The sequence below is a fragment of the Mandrillus leucophaeus genome, unplaced genomic scaffold, assembly GCF_000951045.1.
Source record: "Mandrillus leucophaeus isolate KB7577 unplaced genomic scaffold, Mleu.le_1.0 Scaffold214, whole genome shotgun sequence".
Taxonomy (NCBI): Eukaryota; Metazoa; Chordata; class Mammalia; order Primates; family Cercopithecidae; genus Mandrillus; species Mandrillus leucophaeus.
The window spans coordinates 419,485-436,080 of record NW_012102188.1 but is presented as its reverse complement, the minus strand read 5'-3'; the positions used below and the strand labels follow the sequence as shown (position 1 = coordinate 436,080).

Here is a 16,596-nt window from a genome sequence, read left to right as displayed (position 1 = left end):
TACAGATTTCATCCTCTGTTATCACCTGACTTTTGCCCGCATGGAATTTAGGCTCTTATAGGAAGACAATGTGGACTACCCAAATTGTAGCATTAGGTCAGGGAGCTACAGGGCTTAGCAGTCCAGCAATTCATGGTCTTTTGGAAATTTCATGGGACTTTGCAAAAGAAGATGATCCGGGAATAACCTCATCCTCATAGAGAATGACAGGAGGTAAGCAGACACCAAAGGAGGGGACTAAGCAAGCTCACTGGCCAGCCTGGCACAGCTGCAGGCAAGCCGAAATTAGACATGAGACTTACTGGATCAGGACATGCAGTCTGACACTGCATAGCACACAACCAGGTGCATCAGCCAGATGGCACAGGTTCCCTGCCCCACCGAGTCCCATTGGGCAATGTGATGTATCCACTTGGTGGATTGTGCACCTGAGGGTACCAGGGTCAAGGGCTCAGCACCCTGTGTAGTGAGCAGCAAACAAGCTGATCCTCTGTGCAGTTGCACAGTCGTCATGCTGTGGCCACCTTGACCTACTTCATTGCCCATGTGACCAGCCCCAGCATGGCTCAGGGCTGGGGATGGTTAGGCCTTGCACTTTGTCACGCTCAGCAAGGATGAACAAAGATGCTTAGAGCCTGTGGCAGACTGCCTGTCCCAGAAAAGGTGGTACTTGAATTGGACTTATGTGTCAGTCAAAGTTCTTTAAAGAAACAGCTAATTGAACACGTATGTATAGAAGGAGATTTATGATGAGAAATTGACTCATGCAGTTACGGAGACTGAGACTTCTCACGATCTGCCGTCTGGAAGCTAGAGACCTGGGAGCCAGTGGTGTAATTCAGTGAGTCTGAAGGCCTGAGAACAGGGGCAGTGGTGTAGATCTCAGTCCAAGGATAGGAGAATACTGATGTCTCAGCTTAAGCATTCAGGCAGAAGAAAAGGGGAGAATTCCTCCTTTCTTTACCTTTTGTTCTTTCTAGGCCCTCAGTGGATTGGATGAGGCCCAGCCACACTGGAGAGGGCAGTCTGTATTAGTGAGTCCCCCATTTCAAATAATAATCTCACTGAAAACACCTTCACAGACACACCCAGAAATCATGTTCAGCCACATAGCTGGGCACCTCTGTCACCCAGTCAAGTTGACACATAATATTAACCATCACAGCTTAGAGTAATCTTGGCAGATGAAGTTTGAGGAGTCTCAGATGGGAAAAGATAACATGAGAGAAGGCACAATATGGCAGCTGTAAGTTCTGACTCACTTGAAGGTCTGGAACATAACCCTTTTGTGAGAGCGAGGTGTGAGATGAAGCTGGATTGAGGAGTTCTGACCCTAAAATGCAGGGCCCTGAAAGTGAGGCCAAGGCAGGTAGAAATTGGTTGATAGCAAGGGAGCCAATGATAAGCATGAACTCAGAAGCACAACTTGAGACTTACAGATCATGATGATGACCTAGATGATTCTTCTTTTATGGATAATTACATTGAGTTTGCTGATATGAGTAACCTTGTGTGTGCTTGGAACTGGGTAGGGGTATGGTGGGGGAGCATCAATATGTCAGGTAATTCCTGCCTTATAATCAATCTAAAGCTGGCAAGATCCTTTAGATTTTTGCTAAAGCTGGCAAGTTCAGTGAAGACTCTCTAGTATAAGCACTGGTTTCATTTCACAGTGGCAAACAAAAGGCAAAGGGAATCTACCTGTGAAATAGTGGCTCCCTCCCTACGTACCAGCCAGTGCCCTTCCAACGACTTTGTTAGGCATGACTCCAGTCAAACCCAGAGGGACATTTGATTTTGATTTCTATGAAGTCTAAAGACCACTGCTATGATGTGAACCCTGGACCCAATACAGCAGCAGGAAAGGCAGCTGGGTGATGATGCCTGAGTGTGGTTAGGTGGGCAGCTTCTAGACAGGTTCCCTTCCCACCTGGGAAAGGAAGAGAGTAGGGTAATACTGCCTCCTTTTGTGACACAGAACATCCATGGAAGGGCAGATGCACTGGTTTCATTATCAGGTCTGTCTCTTCTTTACTGTGATCATGGAAAGCATGCTTCTTCTGTGTTGCTGTATTCCTGATCAATCTAACCCTGGTAACAAATTGTACTAGTCTGTTCTCACACTGCTAATAAAGACATACCTGAGACTAGGTAATTCTAAAGAAAAATAAGTTTAATGGACTCACAGTTCCACATGGCTGGGGAATCCTCACAATCATGGCAGGAGGCAGAGAAGGAGCAAAGGCACTTCTTACATGGTGGCAGGCAAGAGAGCGTGTGCAGGGGAACTCCCCTTTATAAAACCATAGGATCTCACGAGACATTCACTATCAAGAGAACAGCACAGGAAAACCCTGCCCCCATGACTCAATTACCTCCCACCGGGACCCTCCCATGACATGTGGGGATTATGGCACTAAAAGTCAAAATGAGGTTTGGGTGGGGACACAGCCAAACCATATCATAGATCCAAATTTTAGCTTCTTAATGGCATCTATATGGAGCATCACATACAGATGCTCCATATAGAGATGAACAGGGTGAGTGGGTGAGCGGATGCACCCACCAATGATGCCCAAGCTTTGTTTTAATCATTTTTAGCCACATATCATCCAGCATTTATCAAAACTGCCATTTTCTGAAAGGACACTTAAAATTTATTTTGAGTTCCCTGCCTCAGTTTACCTATCAGGAAGCAGACTGTTGGACGCAATAGGTGATGGAAGTAGAGAAAAAGAAGGCTTAGCAGTCCATGTTGTTCTGCCTCATAGTAAATGATCATGGTATTAATTAATTTTAAATAGCAATCCCGCTTAAAAGTCACAGCTGCGAGAGAAGCAGCCTTTCCTTTCGTCTTTTGTCCCAAGGCATGTGTGCGAGGTGCCTCCGGATTAACTGCATTTCTCCATTGGCTGAGTTGCAGGAATCAAATGCCTCTTTGAGAGAAAGGCTTTTGTTCACAATGCTGAATGCTTAGTAGAGCTGTACTAAACATAAAGGTTCAGCAGGAATTTTTATCTTTCTCTATTTGGCAGAAAATCGTGATTACCAGCAGACACTTAGGCTGTCTAAAACAAGCCAGTTTGTTTAAAGAGCTGCAGGTCATCCTTTCTCCTTCTACTTCTGGCATGGGCGAAAGCTACTTTTCTGAAGGGGGCCTCTTGAGCTGAGGCGTTCTGAAGGGCAGCAATGATGAAAACCTTATGAATGACTGTGGCTGGAGAGCCTTGTGCACTAAATGCCATTAGCACTCAGCTAGGCTGTGCGTTCTCATTGCCCTTTGTTCAGAACGGTCCCCTCTGCAGGGAGAACAGAACTGCCACAGTTAGGGCCGTGACCTTTCCAGTCACTTACCTCCTTGGGGATGCCAGATCATGCCAGTGAGATCATTTATTGGGCTTTGCACTATACTTTATGCATCATGACAGTCTTGTGACAACAAAGACCCAGTGGCTCACTTGACTTTGGAAAACATTCTCTGATGCAGCCAAGTGTCAAGCTTATGATCCAAAACTGGGGGCAAATAAGAACAGAGAAGAAAGGCGGACCCTGGGAGTGCCCTGAAATCCACACCCAAAAGGAAGTTTGAGATGATCTTGGCATCTGTCACTTTGATTTCCTTGAATTTCCTTCATCTCAGAAGGGCAAAGCTTAGACAAAACCTTGTCTCAAAATTATCCTTTGATTTTCATTTTTAGATAACTGACACTAAAGCTACTTCCTTATGCAGGACAGAGCAGTTGGATACTTTTTAAAGATATTTCTCACTTATAACTGTAATTAAGGGTGGGGTTCTTCGTGTGCATGCAATTTCAGAACTTCCTTGGCAGTCATTTTTGCTTGGCTTGTTGCAGTTACACTGCAGACAGGTCTGTAGCTTTCGTTCCCACAATGGTCATGTCACTTTCAGACTAAGAATCCTTTGATCTTTACTGTATGGATATTTATTATATCTCAATGATGATACCTACTTTTTTTGTTCTATTTTTCTTGCAATTACTTGCCTTCCAAATCAGAGCTTAAAATCCAAAGACAAGGAGCAAATGCAATGTGTTCTCTTTGAAGTTGGAGGCAGGTCTTGCTTGTCTTTGTACTGTCTGAACACAGGGCCTTGACCTTGCTTTGTAGGCACTTATGGCATTATGGATTTGATCTGTGGGCCCCGCTACACCATCTAAACCAGCTGGAAAATTTCTCTCTGTGAATGGGACAGTCTTTTATTAAGTTGGACTAGTATTTCCCACCCCACCCTCATTCCCATAAAGTGTCTGTGGATCTTCCGTGAAAAAAGAGTTCAGTGAGCAAATAGAGTTATAAAATATTGCATATTATACCACCTTGAAGGCCCAACATGTATACTGGCAAGTTCAAGGCTCTTTGAAGTTCAACAGAAAATAAATCTGTTTAACTTTGACCCAGAATCGCCTAAACGTTAGGCAGAGACACATTTTTATACGTGCGGTTTTTATGGAGCTCATTGGGTTTATTGCTCGAATGCTAGTTTACTCTTCGTTTTCAAAGGGTATAGACTTAGAAGGAATCTCATAGCAGAGATTCTTATAGCCTTGAGACAGCATGATATGTAGAACCAACTTTTTTTTTTTTTTGAGACAGAGTCTCACTCTGTCGTTCAGGCTGGAGTGCAGTGGCACAATCTCGGCTCACTGCAACATCTGCCTCCCGGAGAACCAACTTCTTTAAAGACTCAGGGAAGCTGCAGTGTACTTGGCCCAAGACCTTGGCCTCCTGACAAGTTCCCCTAATGAGCTGAGCTGTGTGCCTGGATGTTGGCTTGTGCCCACCGCCTCTTCCTTTCTCCTTTTCTCCCTCTTTCTCACTGTCAAAAGAGAGCAGAGCATTTGAACTGGTGTGATCTTAAAGTATGAGGAATAGGCAAGGCTCTCATGGCCAGCCGGAGATCTGAACTACTTCTGAAACCCAGGGATTGATCAAATAAGGTACATTTTGCCTGGAGGAGAAATCTACCATGGAGGTAAACTCCATGAATGGGTCAAATAAGCTTCTTGGTTTGGGGAACTAGACAGCCTTGATGATTTTCTCTAACGCACCAAGACTTGAAAGATACCATAAAGTCAATTCTGTAAGGTTTTGTATTTATTTATAGAGAAAGAAGACCCAACTGTAGCAACACCTTGAACATGATCTAAGGATAATCATAGCCACCACTGATTACTTGCAGCATGCCAGATCATGTACTATGTGTTTTACATAAAGGAACTCATTAAACCCTTAACAGTGAGACCGGGCGCAGTGGCTCACGCCTATAATCTCAGCACTTTGGAAGGCCAAGGCAGGTGGATCACCTGAGGTTAGGAGTTTGAGACCAGCCTGACCAATGTGGCGAAACCCCATCTCTACTAAAAATACAAAAATTAGCTGGGCATGGTGGTGGGCACCTGTAGTCCCGGTTACTTGGGCGGCTGAGGCAGGCGAATTGCTTGAACCCGGGAGGTGGAGGTTGCAGTGAGCTGAGATAGCTCCACTGCACTCCAGCCTGGGTGACAGAGCAAGACTCCATCTCAAAAAGAAAAAAAGAAAAAAAGAATAAACCAGTGAATGTCTTTTCCTAAGTTCTGTGAGCCACTCTAGCAAATTAAACAAACTCAAGGAGGGGGTCATGGAGTCCCTGATTTATAGCCAGCTGGTCAGAAGTACAGGTCAAACTACCTGGGGCTTGTGATTTGCATCTGAAATTGGGGGGGGGCTCTTGGGGGCTGAGCCCTCACCCTGTGGGATCTGACACTATCTCCAGGTGATAGCGTTAGAATTGAACTGGGTTGGAGAATGCCCAGCTGGTGTCTGCTGTGGAACTGACTGGTTGTTTGTAGGGAAAACTTCTCATACACTTCTTGGTGACCAGAGGTCACAGAAGCCTTCTGTGTTGACTATTGTGGTGCACGAGCAGAAAAAACAGCTTGTTTTTTTTCTGCAGGGGACATTTCTGGGTCCTGATGTCCATTGCCTATTTAGATTTGGAAACAGTCTCTGGATGGCCAACCCAGGTGCCCCCTTGGTCATGAATGATGGACTGCTCTCTCCTTAAGAGTTGAGATGGTTCTATCCTTCACCATCACTAGCAAAATGACTGGCTTGAGAGTGAGTGACCAGGGAATACAGTTACCAATAGAACTGCCTTTGCTGTTCATTGATGACCTGTGACATCTGTCACCTACATGACCTGAGACTTCTTTCTGTCTCTGAAATCAAATTTCCAAAATTCAGAGATAAAGATATGTTCCTAGAACTTCGTTTCAGCTTTCACAACCCCTACAATTTCCATTTGAAAAGCCAGCCCAAACGCAAAATTAGTTTCCTACACCAGAGAACATTATGATTATAGAGGTTTGGAAAAGGGGAGGAAGGTGTCGTATAAACCCTTAGTTCTGGTTATTTTTTTCCCTTTGTTTGAATGACATTGACTTTTAAATAACATACAAATAAAAGTAAAACCAGAGTTTTGAAAATTGAGCAAGTTGTACATTTGTCACACTGAAAGAAAAAAAAAGTGTCAGTGCCCTCTTCCAGGTAGATTTTAGTCAAACTGCTTATAATTTCAAAGAACAGGAGGCCACTCATGCTGGTTCAAGGGCGGGTGGCAGGTGGACAGTGTCAAGGGACAGTGTGACTGGTGTATTGTGCTGTGGATGGTTCTGAGGATCGAGGGCTCAAGGAGTCAGTCTTGTCTACCATCTGGGTGCATCTACTACATGCTCCGTCTCTTCCAGAAGCTTCTTTAGGACCACTGTAAGTGCCATGCCCTCATAGCCCTAGCTTGCCAACACCCCCCAAAACTTGAGGTTGCATCCTGTCTCTACCCGCCTTTTGGTTGCATTGGCCGTGGCCTGAGTGAGGAAGGAACGCTGTGAAAGTGTGGCTTCTGGCCCCAGACGTGGGCAGGACGGCTTCCCTCAGAAGGAACTATAGACATGCCTGCAGTTTGGCCGTCAGTGTTTTCATTTCCTCTTTTCCTCTCTGTCCCCAGAAAGAGCTCTTGGAGGAAGTTGGCCAGAATAACAGCCGAGCTCAGATCTCTGTTCAAGTCCACAATGCTACGTGCACAGTGAGGATTGCAGCCGTCACAAAAGGGGGAGTCGGGCCCTTCAGTGACCCCGTGAAAATATTTATCCCTGCGCACGGTGAGAGCTATACCCAGTAAGGGCTGATAGGGTGTGATGGTCCAGGCAGTACACAGATTGCCAGAAAGTAACCTGGGGGATGGATGGCTGATTAAAGAATGAAAAATAAGGCTGGGCTTATCTCAACACTTCAGGAGTCAAAAGCAGGAGGAGTTTGAGACCAACCTGGGCAATGGACAGCATAGTGAGACCCTGTCTCTACAAAAAAATACGTATTTTTAAAATTTGCTGGGCATGGTGGATCATGCCTGTTGTCCCAGCTACTTGGGAGGCTGAGATGGGAGGATTGCTTGAACCCAGGAGGCAGAGGTTTCAGTGAGCTATGATCACACCACTGTACTCTAGCTAGGTAAGAGAGCGAGACCCTGTCTCAAAAAAAAAAAAAAAGGAAAAATAAGAATCAAAAATACTTTTTCCAATGATAAAGATATGATATGATAACATGCTTTATAGAACTGCTGATACCCATAGGTCCCTCCTGTAGTTACTATTAATGATAATAACTTACTTGGGAGATCAGTCTTTTCAGATGCCAACTTTGGCTTTACTTATTGAACTTAGTTGCAATGATGTATACTGTACATGACTGAATTTTAGATAAACGATACAGCTAATCCTTAGCTGTCTATAATTGGGGCAATTTATTTGCTGGTGCTTGTTTTGCTGTGTTTCAAACAGTACTGCTTTGCCATGTTTTTACCCATTCAAGCCTTGGGTAACATGCCTTGTGCTTTGTCTGCACAGAATATGAAATATTTCCTATGGAAGCCATCCTCAGACTGTCCTGGGCCCACTGAGCTAAATGCCCAGCCATGCGTGTTGGCTTTTGCATGTTGCTGGAATGTCCTTTGGCACGGTGCCACCGTGGTACCCCAAGTGAACCAAGTGCTGTGCTCACTGCATAACCCAATGGAGCCACTTTGTTTGACTCTCACCTTCCCTAGGTTGTTTAATGTTAAATGACTATCATAAAGTCCATGCATAGGCATCTAGATCAGTGTGCTTATACATTAAGTTTTTGCCAAAAATGACCTTTGTACCCAATAGCAGACAGAACTTGTGAGCAGATGACTGAGTTCCCACCTGTCTGTTACCAGGGACCCTCAAACTTGCTCTCCCTTTTGGTGCTGAAATGGAACCATATTAGGTTCCTGCAGCCCATAGGCACAGTTCCTGGGAAACACTAGTAACTGGTGATGGGGAGGCAAGATGTGTCTACCTGGTAGAAATTCAAAGACACTGAGATTCTGCCTGGACATGGTGACTCACGCCTGTAATTCCAACACTTTGGGAGGCCAAGGCAGGCAGATCACTTGAACTCAGGAGTTCAAGACCAGCCTAGCCAACATGGTGAAACCCCATCTCTATCAAAAACAACAACAACAACAACAAAAATTAGCAGGGTGTGGTGGCATGCGCCTGTGGTCCCAGCTACTTGGGAGGATTGCTTGAGCCCGGCAGGTGGAGGTTGCAGTGAGCCAAGATCACCCCATTGTATTTCTGCCTGGGTGACAGAGTGAGACCCCATCTCCAAAACGAAACAAAACAAAACAAAACAAGAACAAAGACAATGAAATTCTGATTCTAAAGGGACAGCTTTAAAAAATCGGAGTTTAGGCTGGGCGCGGTGGCTCATGCCTATAATCCCAGCACTTTGGGAGGCTGCGGCAGGCGGATCCCTTGAGGTCAGGAGTCCCAGACCAACCTGGCCAATATGGTGAAGCCATGTTGGCTATGCAGGCATTCCTTACCTTGCCTGGCTCCAGTATGCACAAATTTCAATTACCACAGTTAAAAAACAGCCATGCCCCAACAATATAGTTCAAATTTTAGTCACCATTCTATATTAACTATAATGGCAGAAAGCATAAACTCGGGCGGCTGGCTCTTCAGGCCACCAATCACTGTAGAAATAACAGATGCACATCACTCTCAGGACCAATGGCATCATTTCTTTCAAAGTCTGTTGTGATTGGTCACTGCGCCTTTGTCATTCTTTTTGTGCCCACCTAGCGGAGACATGTGGCGGTGTTGCCTCCTTGTCTCCCAGGGACAAACCCACATGCCATTTTACAAAAATGGGTAATTGAAAGAGGGAGTTGGTAAACAAAGGTAAAAAGCACAGCAAAGAAATGCAAAGTGATAGTGTTCAACGTAAAATTTGAATTGAATGTAAGACTATGGAAAGTTGTTACTGCCCCCGCTGATAAACGTTGGATGTGAACCAGCGGTCCTTAGTGAAGGTGAACTTATGCACATACATGAAGAGGTTGTGACAAAAATGTTGAAAATGTCCCAGAGAAAGCGACACCGTCAAAAAACAGCATTGAAGGAATACTGAGAGATATTTTACAACCTTGAAAGCATAAAAGATAAAGTATTAGCCGCGGATCCAAACTTAGGAATGTGACAGTTCTCCAAAACACAGAAACTATGTTTTCTCTGTATCATAAGTTACATGACTAGAAGGTAAACTATTCAACCTACTCTCGATCGTTTTTTACAAAGAAATGACACTTTAATTTTTCATGTTTTTCACATTTTTAAACTACAGTGCAAGTAAATATTAGTTGTAATTTTTAAAATTTTCTTGTACATGTATAACTGACGTGAGTTTTCTCATTGATTTTTAAGTTACTATTTTTAATTAACAATTGAAAAATTATATATACCTCTGGAGTACAACGTGACATTTTGATCTATATGTCTGTTGTGGAATGAGTAAATCAAGCTAGTTTCCCATCAGTTATTAAGATCTCTTTGCATGGTGTCAGCTTACACAAAGTGAGGCCTGCCTGTATTTGTAGATTACAAAAGATTTAACTGAGTTCTGAAAGCTTTGACTATTTGTTCTTCCCTGTTACAAGTCAATGTTTCTCATATATTTCAAACCCATGATTAGTCTATTGGTATTTTACCAGGTTGGGTAGATCATGCCCCCTCTTCAACTCCAGCACCTGGCAACGCAGATCCTGTGCTCATCATCTTTGGCTGCTTTTGTGGATTTATTTTGATTGGGTTGGTTTTATACATCTCCTTGGCCGTCAGAAAAAGAGTTCAGGAGACAAAGTTCGGGTAAGTCTCCCAGCTAAAAATGTTTGCTCACTGCTATTGACCAGGTTGTTATACCAAGTGATTATGCCTTTCCTGTTGGGCCAGCTGCTCACATTGCTCCCAGGTGGCTGCCCTACCTTACACATACCTTGGGCTCAGGCAGCTTCCTGACTTAGGCCATGGCTTACAGAAGCAGCTGCCAGCAAAAGCCAGCCCTGAAAAGGGTTCCTTTACAGAGAAGAGTATCAGTAGGCCTTCGCTACTCAAACTGGGTTGCTGTTAAGTGAGGACTTTTATTAGAAGCCTTAAAAATAGGCCGAGGGCGGTGGCTCACACCTGTAATCCCAGCACTTTGGGAGGTCAAGGCAGGCGGATCACTTGAGGTCAGGAGTTTGAGACCAGCCTGGCCAACAGGGCAAAACGTTGTCTCTACAGAAAATGCAAAAATTGGCTGGGCATGATGACACATGCCTGTAATCCCAGCTACTTGAGAGGTTGAGGCACAGGAATTGCTTGAACCCAGAAGGGTTGTTGGCAGGTTGGAGTGGGATAGATTGAGTGAGGAGTGTATGGCTATACTTTGGAGGGAGCTGAGCCTCCCTCTTTCATTGCTCCACCTTCAGAATGCTACTAGAACATCCCACTCGCTCCAAGACTTGCCATAGGCGTGGGAAGGGCTTAAGATTGGCAGCCAGGCTGCCCTTTATTTGTGTTCATCCCAGTCTTAGGGGTCAGTTACTTTAGTCTTTACAAGCCTATTCTTACAATTGTTATATCTTAGTATGTGAATTCTAAGAATGACTATTTTAAAGAAGTGGACAAAATCTGATCTAAATCTTGAACATATAATTGACTAAAATACATCCCAGGATCTTGGTGTGACATGTGGGCTCATCATAAAACAAGTACGGAGAACCTCTGCAGAAGCTGCAAGAGTAGCTCATTAATATGTATTAAAGGCCGGGCGCAGTGGCTCACGCCTGTAATCCCAGCACTTTGGGAGGCCAAGGCGGGCGGATCACTAGGTCAGGAGATCGAGACCATCCTGGCTAACATGGTGAAACCCCGTCTCTACCAAAAATACAAAAAAATTAGCTGGGTGTGGTGGCGGGCCCCTGTAGTCCCAGCTACTTGAGAGGCTGAGGCAGGAGAATGGCGTGAACCCAGGAGGCGGAGCTTGCAGTGAGCAGAGATCGTGCCACTGCACTCCAGCCTGGGCAACAGAGTGAGACTCCATCTCAAAAAAAATAAAAAAATAAAAAATAAAAATATATATATATGTATTAAAGGCCTGCTAGGCACTAGGCACTGCCGTAGCCTGGAATACAGTGGTGAACAAAATCCTGCCCTCATGGGGTTCACAGTTCATGGGGAGTCAGGCAGTAGTCAAGCACTCACAGAATAGATTAAAAATGGCAACTGTAATAAATTCTATGTAAAGGGGTAAGAATGTGTCAGAAAAATTTGGCTTCGTTAAGAAAGTCAAGGAAGGCCTTCTTGCAGAAGTGGCTGACACCAGAGCTAAGATCTGAAGAAAGAGCAGGTATTCATTAGATGAGAGAGAAGAAGAGCATTCCAGCCAGAAAGAGCAGCACATGCCACATTACCAAAAAGTGGGGCTGCTGAGCACAGCAAATATATTAACAAGATTACAATACTATTTCAAATATTTAAAAATAAAACTATTTCCAGGAACCCTTAAGCTCAGCAGAAGCTTAAAACAAAGACTTGTAACAGGTTATTTTTATCTATGCCAAAGTCAGTTCCCATGGATCCTTACTACAATATCTATTCATTTGTTCCTTTTGTAAAACCACTTTCCAGCTCATTTTTAAATGAAAATACTTTTATTTTTACTTATAAAAATAACATTATATTTTTTAAAAATCAGATTACATAGAATAGTCAAAAGGAGAAAGTGAGACCCATCTCAGGCCCATAGTTGGTCTTGGTTGCTATTTTGGTGTACATCTTTCCAAGTGCTTTGCTTTTTGTACATCAGTATTTTTTTTAATTGTGTATCACTTTGAAATAACCTATGTACCTAAGGTAAATTGAGATTAAATCTGTAATCTGGACTTTCTAATTCATAATACTTTCCCACCAATTAGTCTAAAACAGTGACTAAATGGATTGTTAAAATAGGCTTCATTTTTTATTTTTAAAATTAATTCATTTTTTTGAGACAGGATGTTGCTCTGTCGTCCAGGCTGGAGTGCAGTGGTGCAGTCATGGCTCACTGCAGCCTCATCCTCCAGAACCCAAGTGATCCTCCCATCTCAGCTTCCCGATTAGCTGGGACTGCAGTCGCACACTACCATTTCTGGCTAATTTTCTTACTTTTTGTAGAGATGAGGCATCTCACCTTGTTGCCCAGGCTGGTCTTGAACTCCTGGACTCAAGTGATCCTCCTGCCTCAGCCTCCCAAAGTGCTGGGATTGCAGGCATGAATCACCACGCCCAGCCTTATTTTTTAGAACAGTTTTAATTTTACAGAAACATTGAGAAGATAGTACAGAAACTTCTCATATGCTCCATACCTAGTTTCCTCTATTATTAACAGCTTACATTATTAGTGTCACACGTATCTGTGTGAAGAGACCATCAACAGGCTTTGTGTGAGCAATAAAGCTTTTTTTTTTTTTTTTTTTTGGGACGGGATCTTGCTCTATCACCCAGGCTGGAGTGCAGTGGCACTGTCTCGGCTCACTGCAAGCTCCGCCTCCCAGGTACACGCCATTCTCCTGCCTCAGCCTCCTGAGTACCTGGGACTACAGGCGCCTGCCATCACGCCCGGCTAATTTTTTGTATTTTTAGTAGAAACGGGGTTTCACCATGTTAACCAGGATGGTCTCGATCTCCTGACCTCGTGATCTGTCCACCTTGGCCTCCCAAAGTGCTGGGATTACAGGCGTGAGCCACGTGCCTGGCCACAGTAAAGCTTTTTAATCACCTGGGTGCAGGCGGGCTGAGTCCGAAAAAGGAGTCAGCAAAGGGTGGTGGAATTATTGTTAGTTCTTATAGGTTTGGGATAGGCGGTGGAGTTAGGACCAATTTTTTGCGGGCAGGGGGTGGATCTTGCAGAGTACATTCTCAAGAGCAGGGAGAATATTACAAAGTACCTTCTCAAGGGTGGAGAGGGTGTATTGTACAAAGTACATTCACAAGGATGGGGGGAATATCACAAAGTGCCTTATTGCAAGGGTGGGGAGGGGTATTGTCACAAAGTCAATTCATCAATTAGGGTGGAGCAGGAACAAATCACAATGGTGGAATATCATCAGTTAAGGCAGGAACTGACTATTTTCACTTCTTTTGTGGATCTTCGGTTGCTTCAGGTCATCTGGATGTATACGAGCGGGTCACAGGGGAAATGATGGCTTAGCTTGGGCTCAGGGTCCTGACAATTAGTACAATACATTTGTTACAGTTAATGAGCCAATATTGATACATTGCCATTAGCTAACATCTCTACTTTGAGATTTCCTTAATTTTCACCTAATGTCCCTTTTCTGTTCTGGGATCCCATCCAGGACGCCACATTTTAGTCAGTCGTCACATCTCCTTAGGCTCCTCTTTGCTGTGGCCGTTTCTTAGACCTTTCTTATCTTTGATGATCTTGCCAGTTTTCAGAAGTGTTAGTTGGGGGTTTTGTAGGATGCCCCTCTGTTGCAATTTGTTCAATGTTTTGCTGATAATGAGCAGGGGTTATGGGTGATTGAGAGGAAGAGCCACAGAATTAAAGTGCCATTGTCATCACTTCTTATCAAAGGTGCATATTAACATGATTTTTCACTGCTGATGTTGACATTGATCACCTGGCGGAAGTAGTATTTGCTGGGTTTCTCTACCATGAAGTTATTTTTTCTCCCTTTCCCTACTGTTCTTTGGAAGCAAGTCCCTATGCAAGCCCATACTCACAGCGTAAGGATTTAACTCCCTCCACCCCTTACTAGCTACATAAAATATTTGGAATCCTTCACCACAGGAGATTGGTGTGTTTTGTTCCATTCATTCATTCAATCATATTTTCATAAGTATGAACTCATTGATAGTCATTTTATACTCCATAGTCTAGTATTACTTTAGTTTCTTGCTCAGATTGTTACAGCTTTGGCCACTGGGAGCTTGTCTGTTATTCTCTGTTCTTGATGGTACCTAGCTAAAGTAGTTTCAATATTGCCAAGTAAGTCTAAAATAAATCAAAGGAAAGAAACATATTTCTTCTAGGGGGAAAGTTTTTGTTGTAAAAGAGCCCGTTGAAAAGGGGAAGCTCTGTAGCATCCTTGTGGAATCAGCACCTGCCCCAGTAGCCCTGTTTTTATAGTGAAGTATCTTTGTTTTCATTCACCCAGGAATGCATTCACAGAGGAGGATTCTGAATTAGTGGTAAATTATGTAGCAAAGAAGTCCTTCTGTCGGCGAGCCATTGAACTTACCTGTAAGTTGGCTTTCATTTCCCTTTTTGGCAAAAGTTAAAATAGTTGAGAACAAAGAAAGAAAAACAGACAGATTTCTAACAAAAGCCAAAGGTGTCGAAGACGAATGGATATTTTTAATGTACAAAATGTCTTTAAAAGCCACAAGTAGATACTGCTATGCACAGCTCTGCGGGCTAATTTACTGGAATCAGGAGCTTAACCTGGGGTTAAAAGGACTCCTAATGTCATGAAATGGGGCAGAAAAGAGGAACCTTCTGGGGGTGACAGAAGATGGGTAGAGGTCAGGGATTTAAAGAAAACTTATAACTAGCGGACATAATCTCGAGCCTCATTTCCTGTTTTCCTGGCAACCAACTCCGAGGATGATGTGCCAACATGCTTTATAGTAATTATGGTTTGAGCTTTGCTGAATCAGAGAGTGGGGGCTTCTGGTTTAAACAGTGGAACTAAACAGATACTAGTGTTCCTGAATAATTTCAGAAAAAGTATAGAAAGAACATGCAAATATTAACAAATTCATGCTTCTGGATGTTTGCCCCCAGTAAAGAAAATCTATGAAAATGACGGAATACAGGTTGCTATGAAATAGAAACTTGCTTGGTGTAGAATATTATTAGTTGCTTTACGTTTCTAGTCTGTAAGTTTTGACTTTTAGATATCCTCAATTTTTTTTTTAATTTAAAATTTTAAAATTTGTCATTTAGACCACTTTCTCTCCTTTATTGGAGAACCACTGGATAAAGTTTTTTCTCGGAGAACTAATGTGTCCTAATTATCCACATTTTTTTTTTTTTCTTTCAAGAGCTTGTTGATGCCTTAACTATGGTCCAGACTGAATCATTTGCCAGGAGTTGTTGAACTGGTCTCCTTCTGGTTAATTTCTCTTGTTGCCAACACAACACATCTATTATATACCTTACTATATTACATATTTTATTATAGAAAATCTTATTCTCCAGTTCCTCAAAGTGCTCATTTTAGCCCTAGCTATGCTGTTATAATGAGGTTTCATATACAGTATGTAAAATAAGAGCTTGTTCTCTAGATGTTTTCTGTGGTTTGTGAGACTCCATCCATGGCATGGGAGGGTAGGGGAAGTTTGGTTCTTTTGTATACTGTAGTTAAGGGTATAATATTAATAGTAAAGAATTCACTAGAAAGTACCTATTGACTTACTTACCTTCCTTACCCCTTTAAGTCAAAGGCAAACCACCCCTACATGAATCTGATTGCCGGCTGTTGCTACCACACTACAGAAAGAGAAATACGGTTCTAATTTTTGTAATTCTTCAGAATTAACCTTGCCCTGAAGGATTCATTATACTTAGTTTAATCATAATAAAGTATGAAGTTTCATTACTGGCAATTTGGGGAGAGAAATAATAGATACAAAATGAGAAAAGGGGCTGGCCGTGGTGGCTCACGCCTGTAATCCCAGCACTTTGGGAGGGCGAGGTGGGCAGATTACTTGAGGTCAGGAGTTCGAGACCAGTCTGGCCCACATTATGAAACCCGTCTCTACTAAAAATACATAAATTAGCTGGGTGTGGTGGTGCGTGCCTGCAGTTCCAGATACTTGTGCCGGCTGAGGCACAAGAATCGCTTGAACCTAGGAGTCAGAGGTTGCAGTGAGCCAAGACTGTGCCATTGTACTCCAGCCTGGGCGACAGAGCTAGACTCTGGCTCAATAAATAAATAAATAAATAAATAAATAAATAAATAAGGAATATTTATTTTATTTTATTTTTTTTTTTTGAGATGGAGTCTCGCTCTGTCGCCCAGGCTAGAGTGCAGTGGCCAGATCTCGGCTCACTGCAAGCTCCGCCTCCCGGGATTACGCCATTCTCCTGCCTCAGCCTCCCGAGTACCTGGGACCACAGGCGCCCGCCACCTCGCCCGGCTAGTTTTTTTGTATTTTTTAGTAGAGACGGGGTTTCACCGTG

General features: G+C 43.3%; 1 protein-coding gene across 2 annotated transcripts in view; it reads left to right on the top strand.

Annotated features, from left to right (window-relative positions):
• The window catches only part of MERTK (MER proto-oncogene, tyrosine kinase), a 143,090-nt gene that overhangs the window by 94,766 nt on the left and 31,728 nt on the right, over positions 1–16,596 (top strand). For both annotated transcript variants that reach the window (XM_011980519.1, XM_011980517.1), the window contains exons 9-11: positions 7,004–7,157; positions 10,079–10,232; positions 14,567–14,652. In XM_011980519.1, coding sequence (XP_011835909.1) covers positions 7,004–7,157; positions 10,079–10,232; positions 14,567–14,652 — 394 coding nt within the window. The remainder of the gene's footprint in view (positions 1–7,003; positions 7,158–10,078; positions 10,233–14,566; positions 14,653–16,596) is intronic.